A 23106-nucleotide genomic window follows, 5' to 3' on the forward strand; every position below is an offset into this window, starting at 1 on the left:
AATTCTGTCTCCAACTGTGACCCTGATGTCTGGTCTCCACCCGAGCTCAGCTAGATCATAGCCAATGTCTCTTTATGAGATTACAAGGGCATAGCCAGTTATGCTAGAAGACCATCTTCGGAAGTGTATTAGTCTCATCATCAGTATTTTCTGAGACTTGAGACATTATGTGGCCAAACACAGATGGCATAGAGAACCCTCAAGATGTTCCACATGCTAGAGACGATGAGGCAGACTGTTGTTTTCCTTCTCACTAGACTGATGATGGGCTATACATAGATTACCAAGATGCTTCTTGGCTCCTTTGCTGTGGTGGGAGGTATTGTTGAAAGGAAGATCCACACCTTGGAGAAGTGAATTACTTTATTTTGTGAGCAGCCTGAAGTATAGATTGCAGTAGCCAACATCACCAACATTCCTTCCCACCGTTTCCCAACCGTCGCCTCTCCAGTGTTCTGTGCATAATCACAAAACCCTGACTACATTGTAGGTTCCACACATGGATGACCTTACCAACAAGCCCACAACACATCCCCCTCTTTATTACAAAAAACAAAAATATTGACAAAAAACCCATCAAAACTGATTAACTTAAAGTTGGAAACAAAAACACAGACATCAAAGATAATAACCCTATGGCCTAAATACAAAATGAGAAAAACTCAAATAAACCACAAAATGCATTCTACATTACCATACTCATAATCCTCTAAACATTTTGACAATTTCCTAATTCTTTTGTCAATGTCTTGTCCAGCATGATGTACATGAATTTTCCCATTAGCAGTCCTAGAAGTGACTCCAGACTACTCACCACTCCCACATTAGCTTCTTCCAACGCCACTTCCCTGTCTTCAATCATCACAGCCTCACTGCTCTCCTCCAGAATATCTGAATGTACAGGTACCTTGTGTTCCCTTCCATTGCTGACCATCTTTCCATCATCTCAAAATCCTCCAAAAAGTCAGCTTCAAACTTATGTGACTCCCCATGAACTTGCTTCCATATCTCATTTGGATCCACAGCCACTCAATTAAGATTCCATACTTTACCGTTAATCAACCTCACTGAATTACACAAAACTTCAAAAAGTTCCTCCAGTTCATAAAATCGACAATTCCCTTGAGCTACTAAACCCAGTTTCTTAATCCGAACCCAGTCACCCACTTTGACCTTCACCCATTTTGAACCTCTCTTAGTATCATAATACAACTTACCTTTATAATGACTCTCTCTTACTTTTCCCCACACTCCTTTAACTGACTACTATTCCACACAGATATGAAATAACCAGGTGTAAACTTGGTCCCAGGATTCCTACCCCTCATCATAAACAGAGATACTCCACTTGATCGATTATTAGTAACTCTTGTAAGCCCAAACCATTTTACCCAGTTGAGTAACCCAGTCCTCATTACTTGCCCTACATAACTGTATGATACATTTGATCACACGGTTAAATCTGCCAACCATACCTTTTGCCACTGGGATTGTTTAGTGCAGTGGTCTCATGGTTCACACCACTGCTTTCAAGATAAAGCTTAGTTTTATTGGAGACACATTTCATTCCATTGTCGCTCAAAATGATGGCAGGAATGCCTTCCAATGTATAAATCTGTTCAAGGAATTCACAAACTGTATCCATAGTTGCCTTTTCCACCACCTTCACGGTACGCCATTGCCAAAAGAAGTCAATAAAAACCAACACATACTTCTGAGGTTTCCCAAAGGGTCCTACAATGTCAACTGGAATCAAACATTTACTCATAGTTGGTGTTAAAGTCTGTAAAGATTTATCAGCCAAAACACAATTGGGGCCCTCTCTTACATATCTTTCCACCTCAAGATCCATACCTGACCACCAAAACATCTTCATCGCAATAGACTTGGTTCCAGTAATTCTAGAATGCTCCTCTTGCTCCGAACTGATAACCATTCTTCGCAAATCTTGTAGTGGAGTTACTTTTTGTTCTCTCAGAATTGTGCCACTTCCAACAGTCAAGTCAGTCCTTACCTCCTGGAATGATTTCATAGATTGATCTATACCCTCTTTCCTTGGCCAACCGTCAATCAAGTAAGTCATAACTGCTTGTAAAACGTTATCCTTCTTTTATGTTTTACTCCATTCTTCTCTGACAGCAGGCATGCCACTATCGTGCACTTTGAAAATTCTACTGTTAAACCCTTGGATTCCAAAATATTTAACACCTTCATCAACCCCTTATCGTGTTCGTCCCCATTTGGACCAAAAATGAAAATATTGTCTTGGAATACCTTTACATCTTTTCTTTCCCAAAAATTTAAAACTTAAACCACTGAAAGACTGCAGCCGCCGACTCTAGGTGAAATGGTGTGAGCTTAAATTGGAAACACCCATCAGGGGTGACAAAAGATGTATGTTTCTGGGTATCCTGAGCTAAAGAAATTTGGTGGTGTGATGACAATAGGTCAATGGTGAATAACCACTTGCCAATTCTGACAAAAGTTACCAGCACATTAATTCTTGGCAACAGAAATTCGCCAACAATTATGATGTTGTTCAAATGGCATAAGTCAACACACAGCACATGTTGCCATTGCTTCGTCTAGCCAACACTAATGGGGGAAACCCAATCAGAGTCTTCTATTGGTTCAATAACCCCAAAGAAAACTTCTTCTCCAGCTCTTCAGAGACTTCATCCCTAACCATGAAAGGAATGTTCCTTACCTTGTGGACATTAGGTCTAGCATCATCCTTCAAAATAATTATGTACTCAAATCCTTTCAAATTCCCCAACCTACCACTAAAAACCTTTGGAAATCTTTTGAGCATATCATTGCCCATATGCACTCCTTTATCAACCACCATTACTTGCTCTTTGCTACTGGGATCAAGCACAATGTGCAAATTTCCATGGTCAAACTAACCAAACACAAGGGGGCCCTTTCATAGCAACATGCAATCCGCCCGAGTCAGCCTATTCTTGAATCTCAAATTAAACCACCTAAACCCAACCATGTCAATACGTTATCCACTTTAACCCTGAGGACCCCTCCAACTTTGTTTGACAATTCTTTCTCTCCGCAGCTCCTCGTTGATGATAGTTTATGGGGACCCAGAATCTGCATAAATCTTTAAGGATACATCAACAACAGTCATCCAGCACTCAAATTTAGGTCTGTGAGATTTACCATCAACATTCAAAACAAGGCTTCTACACAAACTAGCTACATTGTGACAGTGCTCGTTGTCACCTTCTGAAGTTTTCTTATCTTCCTTACTTACTGGCTCACTCACACACGTGATAGTCTTTCCTTCTCCTGCACACTTTTACAAAATGCCCTACAATGCCACAACTGCTACACTTTTGCATGGCAGCAGGCCAATTTTTGGTAAATACCAAATGTTCTTTACTGTCACAATGTTAACATCTGGTTTGATCTTTGGATTTGGAATCTTTTACACTGTACTTAGATGCTCAATTTCGAACAGTGTCATCATCTTTTGCATTCTGTTTTAACACCCTAGCACACCTACTCGACATCTCAGTTTTTAAAACAATTGCCAACACATCATTTAACGCCAAATCACCACTGACCCGTAAATGCTCCTGAATGGCTAGATTCTTGGCGTGCATCACCAACAGGTCCCGTATGAAATTGTCTTGTAATACACCAAATTTGCAGTCTAAAGGTAATTTCTTTACCTCTGCGATGTACTCTTCCGCTTAGTTATTTTTCCTTGTTTCTGTTGAAGGAACTTGTACCTGGTAATTCCAATGCAAAATCGTTGGTGTATAGTACCCATCCATATCCAAAATTACAGCCTGGAAAACATTCACATCGTCCATTACCACCAATTTTGTCATTTGGAAGTGGAAAATATTTTTTGGCAACTGCATTCCCAAGCAAATAGATCTGCTTAAACCTGCAGTTCAATATATTCTCTGCTAACTCCGTCATCTACAGCAATCGACCCTTGCATTTACTTGCATACGTCTTCACTTGGATGCCATTGAAAGTTATATGAAGAATATGAAACACTTGTTGTTATTCAGAATCTCTGTCATCAAGGTTTCATGGAAGGACTCAAACAGTTATTCCACCCAGGGTACCTCCTGACCGTGTGCGGAACATTAACAGAATCATGAGCTTTTCTTTTGAACCTCTACATTTGTGCCCATTACAATTCCTTTACTGAAAAGTAGCTTTCCTTGCTGATATCACATTGTTAAGGCATGTTAGCCAATTTAAGACCCTGGAAGAGCCTTTCTTTCTGGTTCAGAAAGACAGGATTGGCTTAGAACCAACCCTAAATTCCCTTTGAAAGTGGTTCCTCCATTCCAACTCATTCAAACCATTGAGCTCCCATGCTTCTCCCCACAGTCATACTCTGTGGCAGAGAGGGCCCTTCACACCCCTGCTGTCAAGTGTGCTCTCATGTATTACATTGATAGAACTGAGCTCTTTTGCAAAACTCAACAACTTTATGTTGCTTTTACCCTGCCACATAAAGGCCAGGCTCTTTCAAAAGCTGGCATAGCTAGATGGATGGTCAAATGTTTTCAAAACTGCTGCATTACAGCTTGGAGGAATTTCCCTGCTCTGCCCAGACAATATTCTACTTGCAAAAAGGAGCCAAGTTCAAAACTAGACTGCAGGATAATGCTAAGCATGTTAATCTACAGCACTACATGGTACGAACAGATACTTATGATAAAAAAGTAAGTAGAATATTCCTTATTGCAAGTTGGTTGGATTATTTATTGTGTAATTGTGGAAAAAAGGAAAAAGTAGCAATTGTAATTTTGAGTAGCGTCGGTGTGCCCTGTGACAGATTATGACCTCCTTGTCAAGAGATCCCTTCTATTGATTTGTATTTGTGGATCCTAGGCTTCAGTTCACAACTTGTACCAAACTCTTTAATATATAAAATTTTACCTGTGCCTATTTTTGTTTAAGGGCTTCACTAGACAAGGAAGCGTGTTTTAATCTCATTAACATTGATTATATTTCTCTCATCGTAGTGTGGCGATAAAGAATTCTGACGTCCCACCCATTCTCTCTGAAACAGTGCAGTTTTCAGCAGAGATGGAAGAAGTCCCTCTAGGTGAGTTCTGTTGCATGGAAAATCTTTAAAGCACATTAATTCTGATGGATACTTCTAACCGCATATTCCTCACCATTAGACTATTCGGCAGGCACCAGGCCATAGCAATGCTCCGGTGTGCTGGTAAATGAAGCTGTTTTGATCTTGTCCCATGCAGTAAGTGATGGAGTGGAGCCACATATAGATGCCACCCCATGTGACAATGTCTGTTCTTTCTTTCAATGCCTTGAATTGTGGATCTAGAGCTCTGCTCTCTTTTCTTTGGTTCACAAATTCTTTCAAAACTCCTTTCATGTATCTAAGGGAATGGTGTCCCCCAGCAAGGACTAAAGGGTTCAAACTATGCCATGACTGTCAGAAACAGGTGTTGATGGTGGACCCGCACAAGGTGTGCCTCTGGTGTTTGGGCTTAGTGTAAGACTCCAAGTCATGCGAACATTTTTATTTCATTCACCCGAAGGCAATTCAGGATCGTGAAATGAAAACTGTTTGCTACCAAACACCAAAATAAGTGATAGACTACATGTAAGTTCCGCTCCTGCTCCAAGTCGAGGGCACAGACTCATTCCTGCTTTCAAGGCCACTCCTGTGACCGATCCAATTCGTGTGCGAGGTCATCTGGTAAATCCAAATCTAATTCTAAGAAGAAGCATAAGAAGTTAAAGTGGGACTCAACAACAGCCAGCCACTCTCTGTCCCAAGGGAAGTCAGGTGGTGTTAAGGTGCCAATCAATCTTGCTCCAGATGCCGATCGTGGAGTAGATTCCTCAACTGGTTCAGTTGTGCCTCCCTATTTTCTCGAGCCATCTGCAACACCGCAGAAGGTTGAGGCCTTTAAGGAGGCCATGCTGCATATTTTCGGCACTCTGCTGGCTCCCTCTGGCACACCTTTGGGCTCCAAGGGCCCACAGGGCATCCAGTTAAGTTACCACTGGCAGATCCATTATCTGTGCCATCTGTGACCCTCAAACCCATCCTGGGTTCTGCACCACCTCTGGCGCAGACTTCCATTCCAGCTCCAAAATCTATGCTGGTTCCTTCTCCACTGACATTGGCCCAACATCACCAGTGGTGGCAGTGCATCAACTGCTGATTCAAGTGTCCGACTTCGAGCTGAATCCACTTCGAACTGACCAAGGTCACCCCTGACTTTACTTCAGAACACCTGGTCCTAGTATGCTCTGATTCAGTCAAAGCACTTCCTCTTCCACAAGGTCTTCCTCAGAGGCCTTTTCGCATTTTTAACTCTTTTTTTCCTTTAATTTTATTAACATTTCAATCATAAGAACATACATGTACATATTAGGATCCATCAGCATCCCCTCAACCTTCCCTTGTGTCCCAAAAGCAGACCTTCGCCAAATATAGCACACAGTAACATTTACATCCATGCTCGCCTTCCATGTTGTTTGTCAATCATTAACTGTTAACTCCCTAACAGTCACACCCTCCTCCCATTTCCATATTGTGGTTGTTAATTATAAATTGTAACTTATGCCTAGCCTCTCTTCATAATCAAGGAGGATCCCAGTAGGTCTTTCCTGATTTTATTTTCCCTGATCTATTTTTGGCAGGGACTCAACCCTCTGGTCCCAGTACTAAGGTCCTGTTTCTCTTGAATCTGGGGGGCTTTGTAAATCCTTCGACATTGTTGCCCATGCTCAAAGGTCATCCTCCATTTTTCGTCCTTCCGGATTAGTTTCATGTGGACTGCTTCTGCAGCTGCCTCTTCGCTCATGTCCCTTAGCCATGCCTCTATAGTCGGAGGCGAGATGCATCGTCAAGCTATCGCAATTCATCTTTACGCCAGGACAAGACCTGGAATTTCCTACTCGGCTTCCTTTTTGTGTGTGCTGGAACCAGCCCCAGCAACACTGTCGTTATTTCTAGGGATACTACCCACCTTGTGGCCGCCCTCCATCGGGTCAGGACAGTCACCCAATATGTTGTCAGCTGCCGGCATGCCCATACCATATGAATAAATTCTGCGTCTATATCTCCACGTCTAGGACATTCGTTCGAATATTCCCAGTAGATCCAGCTCTGAGTCCGTGGGGTGAGATTTGTTTGGTGTATGAAATTATATTGGATAAGTTTAAAACGTGCAATAGTATTTACGGCTTTAACCTGTAACTCCTTCATGTATTTACTTCCAGGTAGGGGCAGTTAGAGGCTCCCAAATTATGGTCTCCCATTTGTCCTGGATGGGAAGAGGTTCCCCCGGGTCATCCTCCCAGTCCGAGTGATATAGATGTGAGACTAACCGACGGCCCTCTGCCATAGTAAGCATAGTTTACAAGACGTTGGTCCAAGGGGGCTCCACCGGGAATGATGGCCAGAGTTTGCGCGCCACTCTCGATATTTTCCCATATTGTAAGAATTGGCCCATTCCTAAACCAAAAGCTGCTTTCGCTTCCATCCTTGTAATAAATCTCCCACTAACATAAAGGTCTCCCATCTGGTGGCACCCCCACCCCTCTGGCCATCTCCGCACCGACATGGAATCAGCTACCTCTCAAAATGGTTTCACCACCCATAATGGCATATTTGGGGCCTGAGGCGCACATTTTACTACTTTAAAAACCACCCTTTCCCATATCCTGGTAACATGTTGGACAATCTGTGGGACATCTGCCAGAGCCCCAGCCCCAAGCATCAAGAGCCCAGGGAGGGAGGATTGTTCCCCACATGTACCCGTGCAGTAATTGTTTTTCCTAATTCTCTTCATCGTCCAACCAGTGGACTACATGCTGTAAGTGAGATACCATATAATATAGTTCCACTCGAGGCATCTCCAGGCTTTCTGCGCCCCACGCCCGCTGCCGTGTCCGCAGTCGCACCCGTTTCCGTTTCAGTCCCAACAGAAAGTCCACCATCAGCCCCTCCAGTATTCGAAAGCAATAACTAGGGATCTTGTATAGGGAGTTTTGCATTGTATAAAGACATCTGGGGAGGACGATCATCTTTGCGATTGCAATCTTTCCCATTAGGGATAGGTGTAGGTACCTCCAGAAATGTATAGAGCTTTGTAGCCCCTCCAAGAATCTTCCTATATTGAGTTTCATGTATGATGAGGCTGTGTGTGCTAGTTTGATTCCTAAATACCTAGTCCCTTCAGTAGCCCAGGATAGACCCACCTCGGGCAACTCCTTCTTTGGCCTCATTGCCATTTTCCCCATGTGGATCAGTTTAGATTTCCTCAGGTTTATATGGAGCCCTGAAAAGGTCTCAAAATCCTGAAGAATTTTAATAATGACAGGTACCAACTGCTCTGGTTTCTTGGGCGAACACAGCAGTGTTGTCCGCATATAAAGATACTACATGGTTTGTCACCCCGAGATTCACCCCCCACTACGCCAACCGTCTCCGCAGTGTGGCAGCAAAAGGCTCCATGGTGGGTGCGAAGACAAGTGGGGACAAGGGGCACCCCTGTTGCATGCCCCGTTGCAACCGAAATGCCTCAGAGATCAATCTCCCAACCTTACCCGGGCGACCGGGGCAGTGTACAACAGCTGCACCCATCTATGAAAATCCAGGCCCACTCCGAATCTCAGTAGGACCAACCACATATATGACCAATTGATTGAATCGAGCGCCTGTTATATATCAAGGATCGCCATTGCATAGTCATCCTTCAGTAAGCATGGGGCATGCCAAACATATGCCAGGTGTCGTAAGCTGTGGGTGGTGCTTTGTTTCTGAATAAACCCAGCCTGGTCAGTATGGGTCGTGTGAGGCATGTGGGGATACAGACTTGCTGCTAGGATTCCACTAAGTATTTTCATATCAAGATTTAGAAGTGAGATCGGTCTGTATGAATCAGGTAATTCGGGGTCTCCGTCTGGTTTCGGGATCATAACTGCCAACGCCTCCCTCAGGTAGCCGGAAGGGTCTATGTCCTCCAGGACTCAGCGTAATCCTACAGCAGAGGGTCCACTAGCTGCAAGGCAAACATCTTGTAAAACTCAGAGGGAAGACCATCGGCCCCAGGGCTGTTTGCTGGTTTCAGACACTTGATAGCTGCCAAGACTTGTTCTCTGTTTATAGGCACTCCAAGAGCATCCTCCCCCTCTGGGTCGAGACTCAGCAAATCAAGAGTTTCCAAGAAGTCCCAGACCATTTTCGATGGTGAGGGTGCCTGTTTCTCATATGTTCTAGCTAACGTTTTGGCTAGGACCTCAAGGATAGCCTGCTGCATGTAAGCCAAATGTCTGTTGTCTCCCCTAAGTTTCAATATGGGCACTATGGTGGATTCCTTTCTGAAAAGCCTTTGGCAGTAGGCCTTGTATATGGCTGCTCCCCATTCCCCTAAAATCTGGGGACTCCTGTGGAGATGAGCCTCCAACCTGCACAACCCCTGCTCTTGATTTTGTATACCGCATTATAGTTGTTTTCGCACGCCATAGGTTGTCTTGATAGAGACTCCCCAGAGGACAACCTTCATGGTTTCCAATTCCACTGCCCTACTTGAGGTCGATCCCCAGTTCTCCTCAAAGTAACGAGTCAGCGTTTCAGTGATCACTGCAACAAAGGGGGGATCCATCAACGCCTCTGCAAACAATCGCCAGGAGGGTATTTCCAGACATTCCGGTTTCCCCCACAGACTTCGCAAGACTGGGGAATGATCTGAGATATATCTAGGCAAGTGCGTTATACCATCCACCTCTGAGGTGAGGTCTAAAAACAGGAAGAAGTAGTCAAGCTTGCTGGAAGTCCCTGTTGCCGGGGTACACACGAAAACATTATTTTACTCGGGGTTGCAGTCCCTCCACACATCCCTCAACTGCAATCCCTCCCTGAGATCTTCCAAAGTCTCCGTCATCCGAAGCTTTGTGTTTGCGTGTGGGGGTTTCCTGTCCAGGGTTCCAGCCACCGCAGAATTTTTTCGCCCGCCACGGTTATAGCCACGCCCAAATGGGGCATGCCCAATGTCATTAACTCAGGGAAGAAGGAGGAACAATCATTATTGAGGGCATATATACTGAGAATACTCAATTCCCTCCCATATAGTGTACCATGCAGAACCACATACCTCTCCTCCGGATCTGTTATGTGATGTAAATGTCTGAGGGGAATCCCTGGAGCTACCCATATTAGTGTCCCTCTTGCAAAGCCTGAAACATTTTTTACTCATATTGTAATCAACCTGATAATAACGATGGTGATGATGAGGATGATTTACCCCCACACAATGATGTTGAGGAGGGTGAATTATTGGTTGTATGGATTAGACGCTTAGCTGAGGTCCTATACCTAAAGCTGCCTTCAATTGAAGTCAAGACAAATGCACTTACTGAGGTGCTGCACCCTTGGCCAGTCCCTACTGAGACCTTACTTCCATTTAATAAATGCCTGATTGATACCCTTATGTGTACTTGGACGGAGCCTTGCTCTTGACCACCTGTCAACAGGCAGGTGACCAGTCACTACAGACTAGCGCAAGGCAACCCCGATTTTCTTATGCGGCACCCAACTCCAGAGAGTTTAATGGTTCAAGCTTCTACCAGCAAAGCAAACCCTAATGCATGCCACACAACCTCTCCAGATAGGGAGTCAAAAAGGATATAGAAGTTCTGTAATCAGATGCTCTCTTCCTCCAGCTTGGCATTGTGTTTAGTCAATGCCTTTTACCTGCTAAGCCATTATACACACACTCTTTTGGGACAGGGCCAGTGTGATCTTGACTGCAGTCCCAGGGTAATTTTGAGACTCTTTGGCTCAAACCATTCAAGACGGCCAGGATGCGGTAAAATATATCATTAGAGCTGGCCAGGATACTACTGACTAATCGAGGTGCACCGTAGGCCCTATTTTGCTGCCTCATTGCCACATGTGGATGTAATCCACTGGCTTTTCTTGAGACAAGCAGGTGTATCCAATAGAGATGCCTTTTTATGGGACCTGTCTCTTTTGAAAAAAGTCTGTTTCTGCCCTCCAGTGGTTTCAAAAAAGCAGTACCACAGTGCATTCCATGGCTTTTAGACCCTGTCTGACAGTTTCATCAATAGCATAACCCTTCAAAGGCTATTCCAGAGGGCTGCTGTATAGACACCTCAGCAGTCACCCCATACCTTTCATGGCTGGGGATCAAGCAAACAACATGCAAGTCACTATGGTTCGACTCAGGCCTCCGCTCCTGTAGAATTAGCCTCCAAGCCATTGTAGATTGCATTTAGTGGTACTCAGCCACACTGGTGCACTCAGGCATTTTCTTACTGGGTGGAGGATTAGCGCCCTACTGCTTTTTTGCAGTGAAAGACAGAGAAAATAAAGTGATATTAACTCGTGGTATTATCATTTTATTTTCTCTTACTTTCACCCACAGATTTGCCAGAGGGGGCATGGGCAGGGGAGGAGTGTTTGTATCCTTCTAATGTGCGCAATGACTGCTTGACGGCCCTATTGGGCCGCCAAAAACAGTCATGCGCACTTCGCATGTTCTCCGTGCAGGCTGCATCACAGCCTACGCGGAGAACATGCTCAGGCCTCCAGTTAGAATATGAGCACTGAAAAACGGGGCTCAGACCAATCACAACGCTGCAAGGCAGCATTGAGATTGGCTGACTGGGAGCTTGGGTGTGCTTCCAGTGGCCAACACCGAGCAAGGGAGGACTACGGAGGTGAGACAGGCGGGGAAGAGGCAAAAGGGTACGTTTTTAAAATTTTTATTTTTATTAGTTTCAGAAACACATATTGCGTATAGCATTAACGTCATACATTTTGCAAGAACTAGTTCAAACAAACAATCTGTGGCTATTTAGTCTTAGTGCCCAATTGCCCTCCAACACAATTAAATTTGTCGATACAGAAATTCAATTAATACATGCAGATTGACAGTGCTATAGATCATCACATTCTGATAACGTTTCTTGTTCCTTAGATCTCAAATATTGCAACAGTGGCTCCCAAATGTCTTTGGGTCGAGAAGGGGCTGGGAGTTCTTCTGCATACAATTCTAGGTTCTCCCTACAGTACACAAGATCCCTTTTCCAATTGTCCGGCAGCGGAGGAGCTGAACTGTCCCATCTCATCGCCACTCTCCTCTTGGCCAACAGTAACTCAATTCTAATAAACTTGCCAATTGCACTTTTCAGAGCCGGCGTGTAGCACAGCAGACACACCTGTGGAGTACAATGTAGGGTAATAGTTGTCATGGTTTGTAGTCTGTGCAGCACCTCCACCCAGAACGCAGCCACCTGATTGCATTCCCAGGCAATGTGCCAGAAGTTAGCCCCCTGTGCCCCACATCGTTTGCACGTATCATTGTCCCGAAGGTCATATTTATGTAGCTTCAGTGGTGTGTTGTATGCTTAGTGCAAGAATTTAAAATAAATGATGCGTAAGTTACAATTGGACGTGAATGCGCTAGTTACCTGACAGCGATATTCGCACTTCTTTTGTGTGAGCTGAGGGAGGAGTCTATGAGTCCAGCAATAAAGGCTTCTGTCCGTGCTAATAATTTTCTCGTCTCTTGCAGCCCTTTATAGCTTAGTAATCAGTTTATGCCATGTGGGGCTTACTAGGAGTGTCTGTAAGGTTTGCAATGTTGGTGGTTCATCAGGAAAGGTATGGTAGTATGCCTGTATCGCTTTCTTAAGTCGTTGGAATTGGAATAAAAATAACGGCGACATGTTGTGAATATATTGTAACCGGTCTATCGTGATGAAACTACCATTTGGGTAGAGGTCTTGCATTTTGTCTATGCCTACTGATTTCAGGGCATGCATGGCTCCTGCCTCCTGTGTGACTGATAGTGCTGCATGTTGATCTAATGGGAGCATGGGGGCATATAGTGGGAGCTTCGCCGCTATCCGGCCCAGTGCCTGCCAGGCTGCAACCGTGGTATCTATTGTATTGATTTCCTGTTTGGGGGTACCTCTGTGCAAGTATGACAGAATGCATCTTAATGGAATCTGGTGTGCCTCCCCATCTTCAACCGCTACATGAGGAATGAATTCATGGTGCTGGTACCAGAAGTATGAAAACTGCGCTTGAGTGCATAGATAGTACAGATACATGTCTGTGACTCTAAAGCCACCTTTACCATAGTCCAGTATAAGTGTATCCCAGCTCACACGGGGAAGCTTGCCTCCCCATACCAACCTCATCAATAGCGAACATATGGTTTATTAAAATTGGTGAGTCAATTGTATGGGTATGTTGCTAAATAGATATAGAAATCAGGGCAGGACCGTCATCTTGATACGGCTATGCGGTCAGCCAATGATAGCGGCATCCTTGATCATCTGTCTACCTGTTGTTTCAATACTGCGCAGGCAGCGCCATAGTTTTCCCTAATGACCATTTCCGGGTCGTGATGAACCCATATCCCCAGGTATTTTACAGGGTCGGATGCCCACTCAAGAGGAAACTCCAGAGCATGAGGGACAGTAATCATGGTCAGAGGTACTTTCACTGATTTGTTCCAATTGATGCTGATCCCCGAGAGGTGCTCAAACCTAATACACTCGCGCAGGATTGGAGCTAAGAACATTTGTGGTTCCCTGATAAAGAGCAACATGTTGTCAGCATAAAGTGATATGCTCACCAGACGATGGGCAAATCTAAGGGCCGCATCCCTATGCCGTTGCCTGATGAAGCAGGCCAGTGGTCCCAGCACAGGGGAAAAGAGCAGCGCCGATAGCGGGCACCCCTGCCTGGTGCCACTACAGATCCTGATTGGTTCTGATGTTAGTCCGTCTACCCGGACGTGCGCTGTGGGACCAGTATACAGTAACCGTATCCATCTACTGTGGAATTCAGGGACCCCCATGCGCTGTGGTATTTGAAACATATACCCCCATTTGATGGAATCAAAAGCCTTGGCTGTGTCCAGCATCACTGCCTCAGCCTGAAGCTTAGGGTCAAGAATATGGAACGTTGCGAAAATTGTTTGCAAATTGTGTGATGTGGACCTGTCTGGAATAAATCCAGATTGATCTGGGAGAACCAACATCGGCGGTTGGAGCCTAATGGCCAGGACTTTTGCCAACACTTTTGCATCAGTATTAATAAGTGACAATGGGCGATATAATTCGCAGATGTGTGGTGGTTTGTCTTTTTTTTTAAACAGGGTGATTGTTAGGGTTTCTCTTAGCGATGGCGGTAGTATTCCTGACTCATAGGCTTCTTCGTACATATCCAACATTTAGGGTGTCAGTTCATCCGCAAATTCCTTATAGAATTCACAGGTGAGGTCATCGGGCCCTGGTGCTTTCTTGTTAGGCAATGATCGAATTGCCTCGCAGAGATCAGTGGCCTCAATCGCTTGGCAGAGATATTTGTGCTGTCCTACGGATAGCCAGGCGGTCACAACATCTGCAAGGTAGTCTTCTAGCTCCTTGGAGTCAGTTCCCCTTTTGGAGGTGTACAATTCTGTATAGCATGTGCGGAATGTGCCGCAATTGCTGATGTGGAATAGTGATCCCCCTGTGTGGTCTGTGATTTTTGTTATGATTTGACGGTCTGTTCTTTGTTTGATCTTGGAAGAAAGATTTCGTCCGTCTCTGCCTCCCTCGCCATATGCACGGGCCACGTGTCTCTTAGATAGGTAACGTACTTCACCAGCTGTCAATTCGTTATACTCTAGTATGAGATCTTTAATACGGGTGAGTGTTTGCGTGCACGGGAAAGTCTTGTTCAAGCTGCTCTAGTGTGTTTTCCACTCTGGACCGTTGGGCTTGGAGATCCTTAAGTATGCCTGCCATTGTGCCAATGCGTTTGCCCCTGATACTGACCTTGAAGGCCTCCCAAAGTGTTGCAGCACTGCTCACTGACCCCTTATTTAAATCAAAATATTGGACTATAGCCTCCCTGATCTAGGGTATATAGAGGATCAAGAAGCTCCTCTGATCGAAACCGCCATGTAAACTGATGGGGGAAGCTTAATAGGATACATACTGTGATTCTAATGGGGTTGTGATTGGACAGTGTTCTGGGTAGCGTGTCTTTTGTGGACACCCATGCATTAGCACTTTTACTCACCAGCCAGTAGTCCAGCCTTGACCAACTGCCATGAGCGATCGAGGTGTGCATACCCACTAGCCTATTAATGTTACGCATTCTCCATGCGTCTACAAGACTTAGTTCAGCCATCCCATTGTTTATAACCTGAGCAGCTCTGGGTGAATGGCCACCACACTCTCTGAATTTGTCTTTGCTAGGGTCCAAATGTGTATTAAAGTCCCGGCCCCAGATAATTTCAGCGCCAGGCCTGTCCCGTAATACATTAAATATGCCCTCAAAAAAGCCAGGCTCGTTAGTGTTGGGTCTGTATACATTGACTATGGTTATAGGTGATCCAGCCTATTTGCCGTGTATTATAGCATATCGTCCCACATCATCCGTGCAGGATTTCATCAAAGTGAACGGAAGATTTTTCTTTACAAGTGTGAGCACCCCTCTGGCATATGTTGAGTAGGAGGACGCCAGCCTGTACCCCGCCCACTGCGCACCCACTTTGTTTCAGAATGCTTTGTCAGGTGCGTCTCCTGCAGGAGTACTATCCTGATATTATGTCTGTTCAAATAGGCCATTACTTGTCTTATTTTTGGGGGGGAATTCTGCCCTCGAACATTCCACGTCATGCATGATATCCGCTCATTATCTAGCACTGTCATGTTATCCCGTCGTGAAATCTGCTTTTTGCATCTTTACAGTGGAGTGAAATATAGTTCAACATTGGTATCAAAGGATCACATTGAGCCATGTAAAACAGTCCCCCGTTACTCCACCTCCTATGTCCAGCCCCACCCACTTCAGCACCCCCAACTTACCAAAGCCATCACTTAAACACAACAACAACCCCCAAATACAAGGTACAGTAGTCATTAGATGTGGGCTACACCCATGGGGGAGCGCAGGAGCACCTTTAGCCTCCCAGGTAACAAGGGAGGTGGCTGAACAACGTAAAGAAGTTACCCGCTTCTTGTATATATCTAAACTGAGGAAAGGACATAAATGTGCTCCTGCTTGCGGCATCAACTACAGTGCGTGTGTTACAATTGAATTAACTTACAGCCATTAGGATATCGGGAGGCATCTGAGCGTGACCCTCTTATTTTGCATACAGAGAGCAAGAAGGAACCAAGTACCAATGGGTTTGTGGTATCATCATGCAAAGTATGAGCACTCAGCAAGAGCAACCGTAGTCTTTGTGCATCATGGATTAGTCCTCTTCTTCTGGTGTGCCAGATGTTTCTTGACTGCGACGCCTTAGGGCTTTAGCATAATCCATGGCTGCTTTAGGGCTAGTGAAGATCCTAAACTTCCCCTCCGCACCAATGCGCAGACGGGCCGGGTAGAGCATAGCTTATGGAACACTCTCTGCCAGTAGTAGCTTCTTCACAGATTGGTACTCCTTCTTTGATGCTTGGACCGCGGCAGTGAAGTCCGGATAGAAGGCCAGTTTATTTCCTTGATAGTTTATGGTGCCCTGTTTCCTGGACCTGCGCAAAACTGAGTCTCGATCCCTGTAGTTCAACAGACAGGCGATAATCAGTCTTGGTGAGGCACCCGCGGGGGGGGGCGGGGTCGGGGGGGCGAGCCGCCAAGGTGCTCCGCCCCAAAGATCTCACGTAGCATCGTCTCAACATAGGATTCCAGTCTCCCCGTGTTGGTCGATTCTGGCAGGCCAGTAATTCATAAGTTTCTACGACAGGAGCGGTCCTCAAGGTCCTTAGCTTGAATGATGGCGACCACCTTTTTCATGTCGAGAGTCTTGGTGGTCACTTGTAAGTTATCCTCAGCGTCTGAGATGTGTTTTTCAGCTTCGCCTAACCTGGTGGCGTGTTTATCTAGTTTCGCCGACATATGGTCCATCCTGTTTTAAGCGCATAAATGTTTCCATCCATAGACTAGAGACTGCTTTGCATGGTTAGAAGCGTTGTTTCGAGTGACGTTGAGTGTTCAGTAATGGCATCCAGCTCTGAATCTGAGGTAGCTTTCTGCTGCGATCTGCCTCGCGCACGCGATTCAAAGTTGAGCCGGGATTGTCCTCTGTCTGTTTTCCCCATGCCTGCCCTCTTAAGTGTTACAGCAGTGTGTAGACTATTGGTGATCGCCAATTCTCACTGGGCACTGGAGTGCACAACGGTAAGCTGTGGGCACATTGTTACAAGGGGAGCAGCAACCAGCATGCATGTACAGTATAGAATACAAGGAGTGAATTTATTAACCTGCGCAAGTTTAGAGCCAGGAGATGAGCAGTACAGTCACAGCAGTGTGTAACCTAATGGTGAGCACCAGTCCTCACTGGGCGCTGGACCGCACAACTGTATGTAGCGGGCAACGTTGTTACAAGGGGGAGCATCAGCCAGCATGCATGTAGAGCATAAAACTCCAAGGAATGTCTCTATTCACCTGTGTAGTTTCAGAATCCGGCGATGAACACTGCAGTCAGGATCTCACATCCAACCCGGCAATCACATTTTACACAAGCTGCGCTGTTTTTTAAATCAGAGCTGTGGCAGCGGGATATTGTGCTAAGTTCTAATGTCTGGGCAGCTGAGGCAACTCTCCACTGCACTTGCGCCTCAGCTGCACGTCAGTTGCTAAAATCAGCACCCAGTTCCTCCAGGATCACGGGCGGAACAGTGGGGCAGCAGAGGTCTAACTGAAGAGAGGCCTCCGGCGGGTCCAGTCACAACACCATACTCAGAGGCATCAGAGGGAGGATATTCAGCAAGCGCTTGCAATGGCGGCCCTCCGCACCGCCTCTGCTGCTCAACATGGGCCCGCCCGATGACCAGCGCTCGGGAACGGACACTGCCGGCCGTCCCGGAGCACTCGTCAAGCATTCAAAGGTATTGTGTCCCCCTGGGAGGCCCTTCAGTGTTCACTTAGTCGTCCGCCGAGGCAAGGGCACGTGGAGGGGAAACAACCTTTACAACGCAGTCATTACAGAGCACTACCTTGACAATGCAGTTGTTACATCGCAACATCCTTTACATGGCATGCCATTACAACGCGGCCATTACATCGCATGTCACTACAACGCATGTCATTACAACGCATGTCACTACAAGGCATACCATTACAACGCATACCACCGCCACGGGACGCTGACCCACGGGAGACTGGGGTAGAGTCATGAGGGCAGAGCAGGGCCTCACATGTGTCATAGGTGCCTTCCATGGAGTGTCACGGGGAGAATGGGAGGTCTACCCCCAGGGCATGATGCCGAGGGCACATGCCAGCTGTGTACGGCAACATGGCGGATATGAATGCCACAGACCCAGGCCCGACACCAAGTCTGTACCTGTCCGTTGCGGACGACAGCCCCCAGGCCACCGGCTCAGACACCAACGATGTTCCGCTGGAGGATGACGGTCACTCATGGTGCACAGGGTTAGTGGCACCACGTGTCGCAGGCCTGCGATATGGAATTATGCCTCACTGATTGAAGGGAGCCTTGTTCTGTGGCCGCTGCCACGGACTTGGGGTCACTGCCTTTCAGGACACTGTTCCACATGTAGGACCTACTGGGCCAAAGAGGAGGCCGGTGGAGCATATAAATTAGTAAGGAGTGATGTGGACCAGCGTCGGGGGGGCAGCGATGGTCTGCGGAGGCTGCAGAGGTCGCGGGACTAGGGCTTGGTGCTTGCACCGGGACGTGTTGGACCCTCTGTGACACACGACGGTGTCGGCAGGTAAGCAGTGCGGCACTGGTGCGCTGGGGCGGGCAGACCTGGTCTGTGCATCAGCGTCCTGGGTTGCAGGAGGCGCACAGAGTCGCAGGCCCCGCTGCTCACAGCGTCGGCCTCGTGGCAGGCTGCGTGGCACCGCAGTGTCAGTGATGTTGGCCTTCCCGGGAGTGGACCACGCCCTGCGCAACGGGGTTTGTCACCACACCCCTGCGCAGCCCTGGCGTACTCGGGGCCAACCCACTATGCTCACGCACACAGGAGGGGACGCAGTGTGCAACACTCCCGCTATCTGTCCCATGGCCTGGGGTGACATGGTTGTGTCCACTGCTCACTACTCTCCAGTCACCAGCAGTTGTGGTCTGCATGGACATATCAGTTGTTTGCATTCCCATGACTGTCCTGCACATCCACGCCTCACTTCTTGTTGTGTACATTCCCACTCATGGGTCACTTGCATCCTCGCACATGGCTTCATTCCGCATCTCCACACGTTCAGCTGTTGTGTGACTGTGGTGCCATGAAATGTCTGTATTGGGTGCAGGGGTAGCCCAGGATCGACATGGAGTGGTGTAGTGATGTCTGGTAGGTGGTCGTGTAGTTTGACATGTTGCATGTGGTTTGGTCATGTGTACATTCCCACAGTTGTGCGTTGTGTGTTGGTGGCTTTGGAATGTGTGATGTGTTGGTTTGGTACTTACCAATGAGTAGTCCCGTTCCATATGTGCCATCTTGGAAGCGCTGGTTGATGATGGACTGTCGGAAGATGAAGGAATCATGCACACTGCCTGGGTAGTTGGCGACGACATTGGTGAAGATTCCCCAGTGGTCCACTATTGCCTGCACATTGATGGAATGCTGATGCTTTCTGTAGCGATAGTGGTGTGCAGTATCCGCAGGGGGCACAAGTGGGACATGTGTGCAGTTGATTGACCCCAACACGGCCGGGAATCCGGCTATGGTGTAGAAGCCTTGCTTTGTCTCCAGCTGTTCCTGCGCAGTGTTGGGGAAGTGAAGGTACTGGGGTATGAAGCTGAGGATGGCATCCAGAACAGGTGTGATGAACTTTGATAGGGTTGGCTGTGAGACCCCTCCGACTCTGGCAGTTGTTGGTTGGAAGGTACCAGAGGCCAAAAGATGCAGCACGGCCCGAAGCTTTGTCTGCGGAGGGATGTGGGTTCTCTGCTGTGTTGGAACCGTCAGCCTGTGGGCGATGTGGGTCATGATGCGGAGGATGGTTGCCCTTTTGAGCCTGTAGTGAGCAATGACTTCCTCAGGTGTTAGGTCTGTGAGAGTGATGCGTTTTCGGTAGGTCCGCTGTCTTACTCTGCGCTGCCTCTGTGGTGGTCCGGGGCAGGAGGCGGGTCAGGGTCCTGGTGGTGGTGGTGGTCCTGGGGATGGTGGTGGTGGGTGTTGTGGCCCTGTTGGGGCTCCGAGCTGCATGAGGAGTAGCTCCATGGCGTTGTTTGTTCTTTGGGTGTGGCTGTGTGTGGGGCTCCATCGCCTACTGCATGTAGTCGTCCGTCTTTACATCTGCTTGAGGAAGGTGTTAAATACCTGCGGCTACCGCGGCTTAACATCTGTTTTTGGTTCTCTTCGCAGATTTGGCAGTTTGTTGTGAAAGGGGTGGTGTTTTTTTTTCATGTGTTTTTGCACGGGAACACCTACTCTGCATCTCATTAGGGTTAGTTGGTGGTGTCCGCCGTGGTGATACATTTTGGGGCAGTTATCGCAGGAATACTGGCCATGTCTGCAGTTTGCACCAGCTTGTGAATGGGGTGTTGGGTCTATCTCCACTTTTGATGCGTTAAGGTGGAGATAAAACCTTGTGAATATGCCCCTGATTCTCTAGGTTGAAAAAATCTTGTCTGACACCCTATCTATAATCTAGAAAACAGATTCCAAATACTTTTTACCAAGGATAGTTTGTCTTTGGACTCAGACGTTTTGTGCAGGCTGGTGCTGAATAATTGAAGTTTGTTCCTTGGTACGGTATCTGTTATGGGCTTGGAACACATTTGCAACACCTCATGAAAATTTGAGTTCTATTGCGCTCTACCAATTTCATGTGCTGTTTTCACTGATGTGATAACTGTAGCAGGCATAACTTTGTTGCTGCCGAGATTGAACAGATCACCACTCTCCTCCAATTTGTTGCAACAAGATCATCATGCTGGACAGCTTGACCTCTGGTTGTGGGTGTTGCAATTAGGTATTGTCTTAGCTTGGAACTCATTTTCAGGCACTACAGAAGACACATTGAAGATGAAAAAAGAAAGGAACATATTAACACATATGAATAAATGTTGATACATGTCAATAAGTATGAATATTTACATCAAATTTATAACCGATTTGAATTTAAAAGTTTTCTACGTGATTTTATTGGGCATTTTATGACGTCATAGGCAAGATCCACTTAGAGTCTCGCTATTATATGATTACTTGTCAAGTCTCCACTCACCTGAAATCCAGGATGTTCAATTTGAGAGATGAGACGATTGTTCTCTATGCCCTCGAAACTCTATACCTGTTCGGCTGTACTCAAAACACAGCTTGACAAGAATAGACTTCCAGGGGAACGGGGAAACTGGGACAAAATAATAAAAAAGAAAACAAACACACGTCTTCCTTTGGACCAGGAAACGTCTTTGGCGCTGACTGCAATCTATTCAGTTACTCTGTGGACCGTATTGACTTTCTGATTTCTGGCATCTAAATACAATAAACAACATTAGCTAACACCTACTTACACATTGAATTCAGTTGTTTAAACATTAAATACAGTGCATAAAACTATACTTTTCTTTTTGTATATTGCGTAATTCACAAAAAGAGTTATGGTCACTCTCTATCATCTCGAGAAAAATGTCTGCAACAATGTATATAGCTTTCTGTAGTAAAACAAATAACATGAATTACCTGAAATGCAAATAGTCACACGTTCACTAATACAAATCTTTTAATGCCTTATGTCACACTTACTCAAAAAAATATGTGTCTGAATTAACCCTGGGCGTAGTTCGCGTAGTAGCGCTATGCATAGCTACGCGAAGTGCACTTCGCACTACACGAGAACTGCGTAGTGCGCTGTTTGCGATGATTGCACAGTGCCGGATGCTTGTCTGCACTGTGCAATCATTGAAAACGGCATCTTGCACAGTGCGAGTTGTCGTTTTCTGCCACTCGAGTAGATTTTTACTCGAGCGGCAGCTTTCTCAACGCGGACTGGTAGTTTCTCATCGCGAGTGGTCGCGAGCATACGCGACCACTCGCAATGAGAAACCTGACCTCCCCGCGTTGAGAATCTCTCCGGGAGGATTATTTTTCGCGATCGCCAAACTTGATGTTGCTGATCGCGAACGAGGAAAAAGTCTCACCGGGATGTCATTTTGCTCGCTCGCGGTCGCCAACTTGATGTTGAGGACCACGAGCGAGCAAAAAATACTAACTACTCTATGCTACGCAATTTTGCACTATGCTACGTGCAAATCGCGTAGCGTGAAGTAGCACAAACTATGCAAACTTCCCGAGCGTAGCGTAGTTGTCCGCCCAGGGTTAGTGTAAATTCTAAATATAAACTCTTAAGAAGATTGCAGGAATATAAGTCCAAAGTCTCAAGATTAAACAAATATTGAGAACAGCTTGGAGATGAGTCTCTCCCTCTTGAAGTCTTTCAATGCCCAAGAAATGTGGAATGAGAACAAAAGTACCTTCATGAGTTGTGCGCTCTGTTCACTGTCTTTTAAAATGTTAAATAAATAGAAATACCTGTATCTGAATTCCACGCTCTGTCTCTGCAAACGGGAGTATGCTGCAATACCTTACTACTTTTCCTTTCGTTGCTTCTGGGAGGGTAGATTCCCCTGACGAATCGGATTCAGAGGAGGAAGATGTCCTGCTGGCTTGGCAACCAAAGCTCACTCGGACAGTAGGATCGAGTCTGGAAACCAATTGGATGAAATCTGCAACGCGGCAGCGCCAAGACGAGAAATCAGGTAAGTGAAGATTAGGACGACGAGAGCCAGCGTGTCACGTGGCGCTGGAAATCTACTTATAGGCCTCAGCGGGGGGGTGCATAGACGCCTTTCACTGGCTCACAAGTAAATGAGCTCAGCTCTTTGCAGGACACGTGCACCTTCAACTGCAGACAGCAGATTTCAACAAAATCTTTTTATGGCTTATATCGATTTAAAAAGCCAAACAAAGTTTGTTGACAGCAGTATGTGATTTCAGAATAAATGAGAAAGATTAAACTGAGCAGTTAAAGACTATCACCAACAAAAAAACACACGAACGACAATAATTATACACAATTAGACTGGGAATGTTGGACTGAGAACCACTGTATAATTCTATTGGTGTCTTTTTAAT

The 23106-nt window shown here is 46.2% G+C and overlaps 1 protein-coding gene across 1 annotated transcript in view; it reads left to right on the plus strand.

The window, feature by feature from the left end:
* The window catches only part of LOC146772832 (rho guanine nucleotide exchange factor 11-like), a 322904-nt gene that overhangs the window by 215691 nt on the left and 84107 nt on the right, over positions 1-23106 (plus strand). The window contains exons 16-17 of the mRNA XM_085637035.1: positions 5007-5089; positions 22593-22730. Coding sequence (XP_085493161.1) covers positions 5007-5089; positions 22593-22730 — 221 coding nt within the window. The remainder of the gene's footprint in view (positions 1-5006; positions 5090-22592; positions 22731-23106) is intronic.

The sequence above is a fragment of the Triturus cristatus genome, chromosome 12 (genome assembly GCF_964204655.1).
Source record: "Triturus cristatus chromosome 12, aTriCri1.1, whole genome shotgun sequence".
Taxonomy (NCBI): domain Eukaryota; kingdom Metazoa; phylum Chordata; class Amphibia; order Caudata; family Salamandridae; genus Triturus; species Triturus cristatus.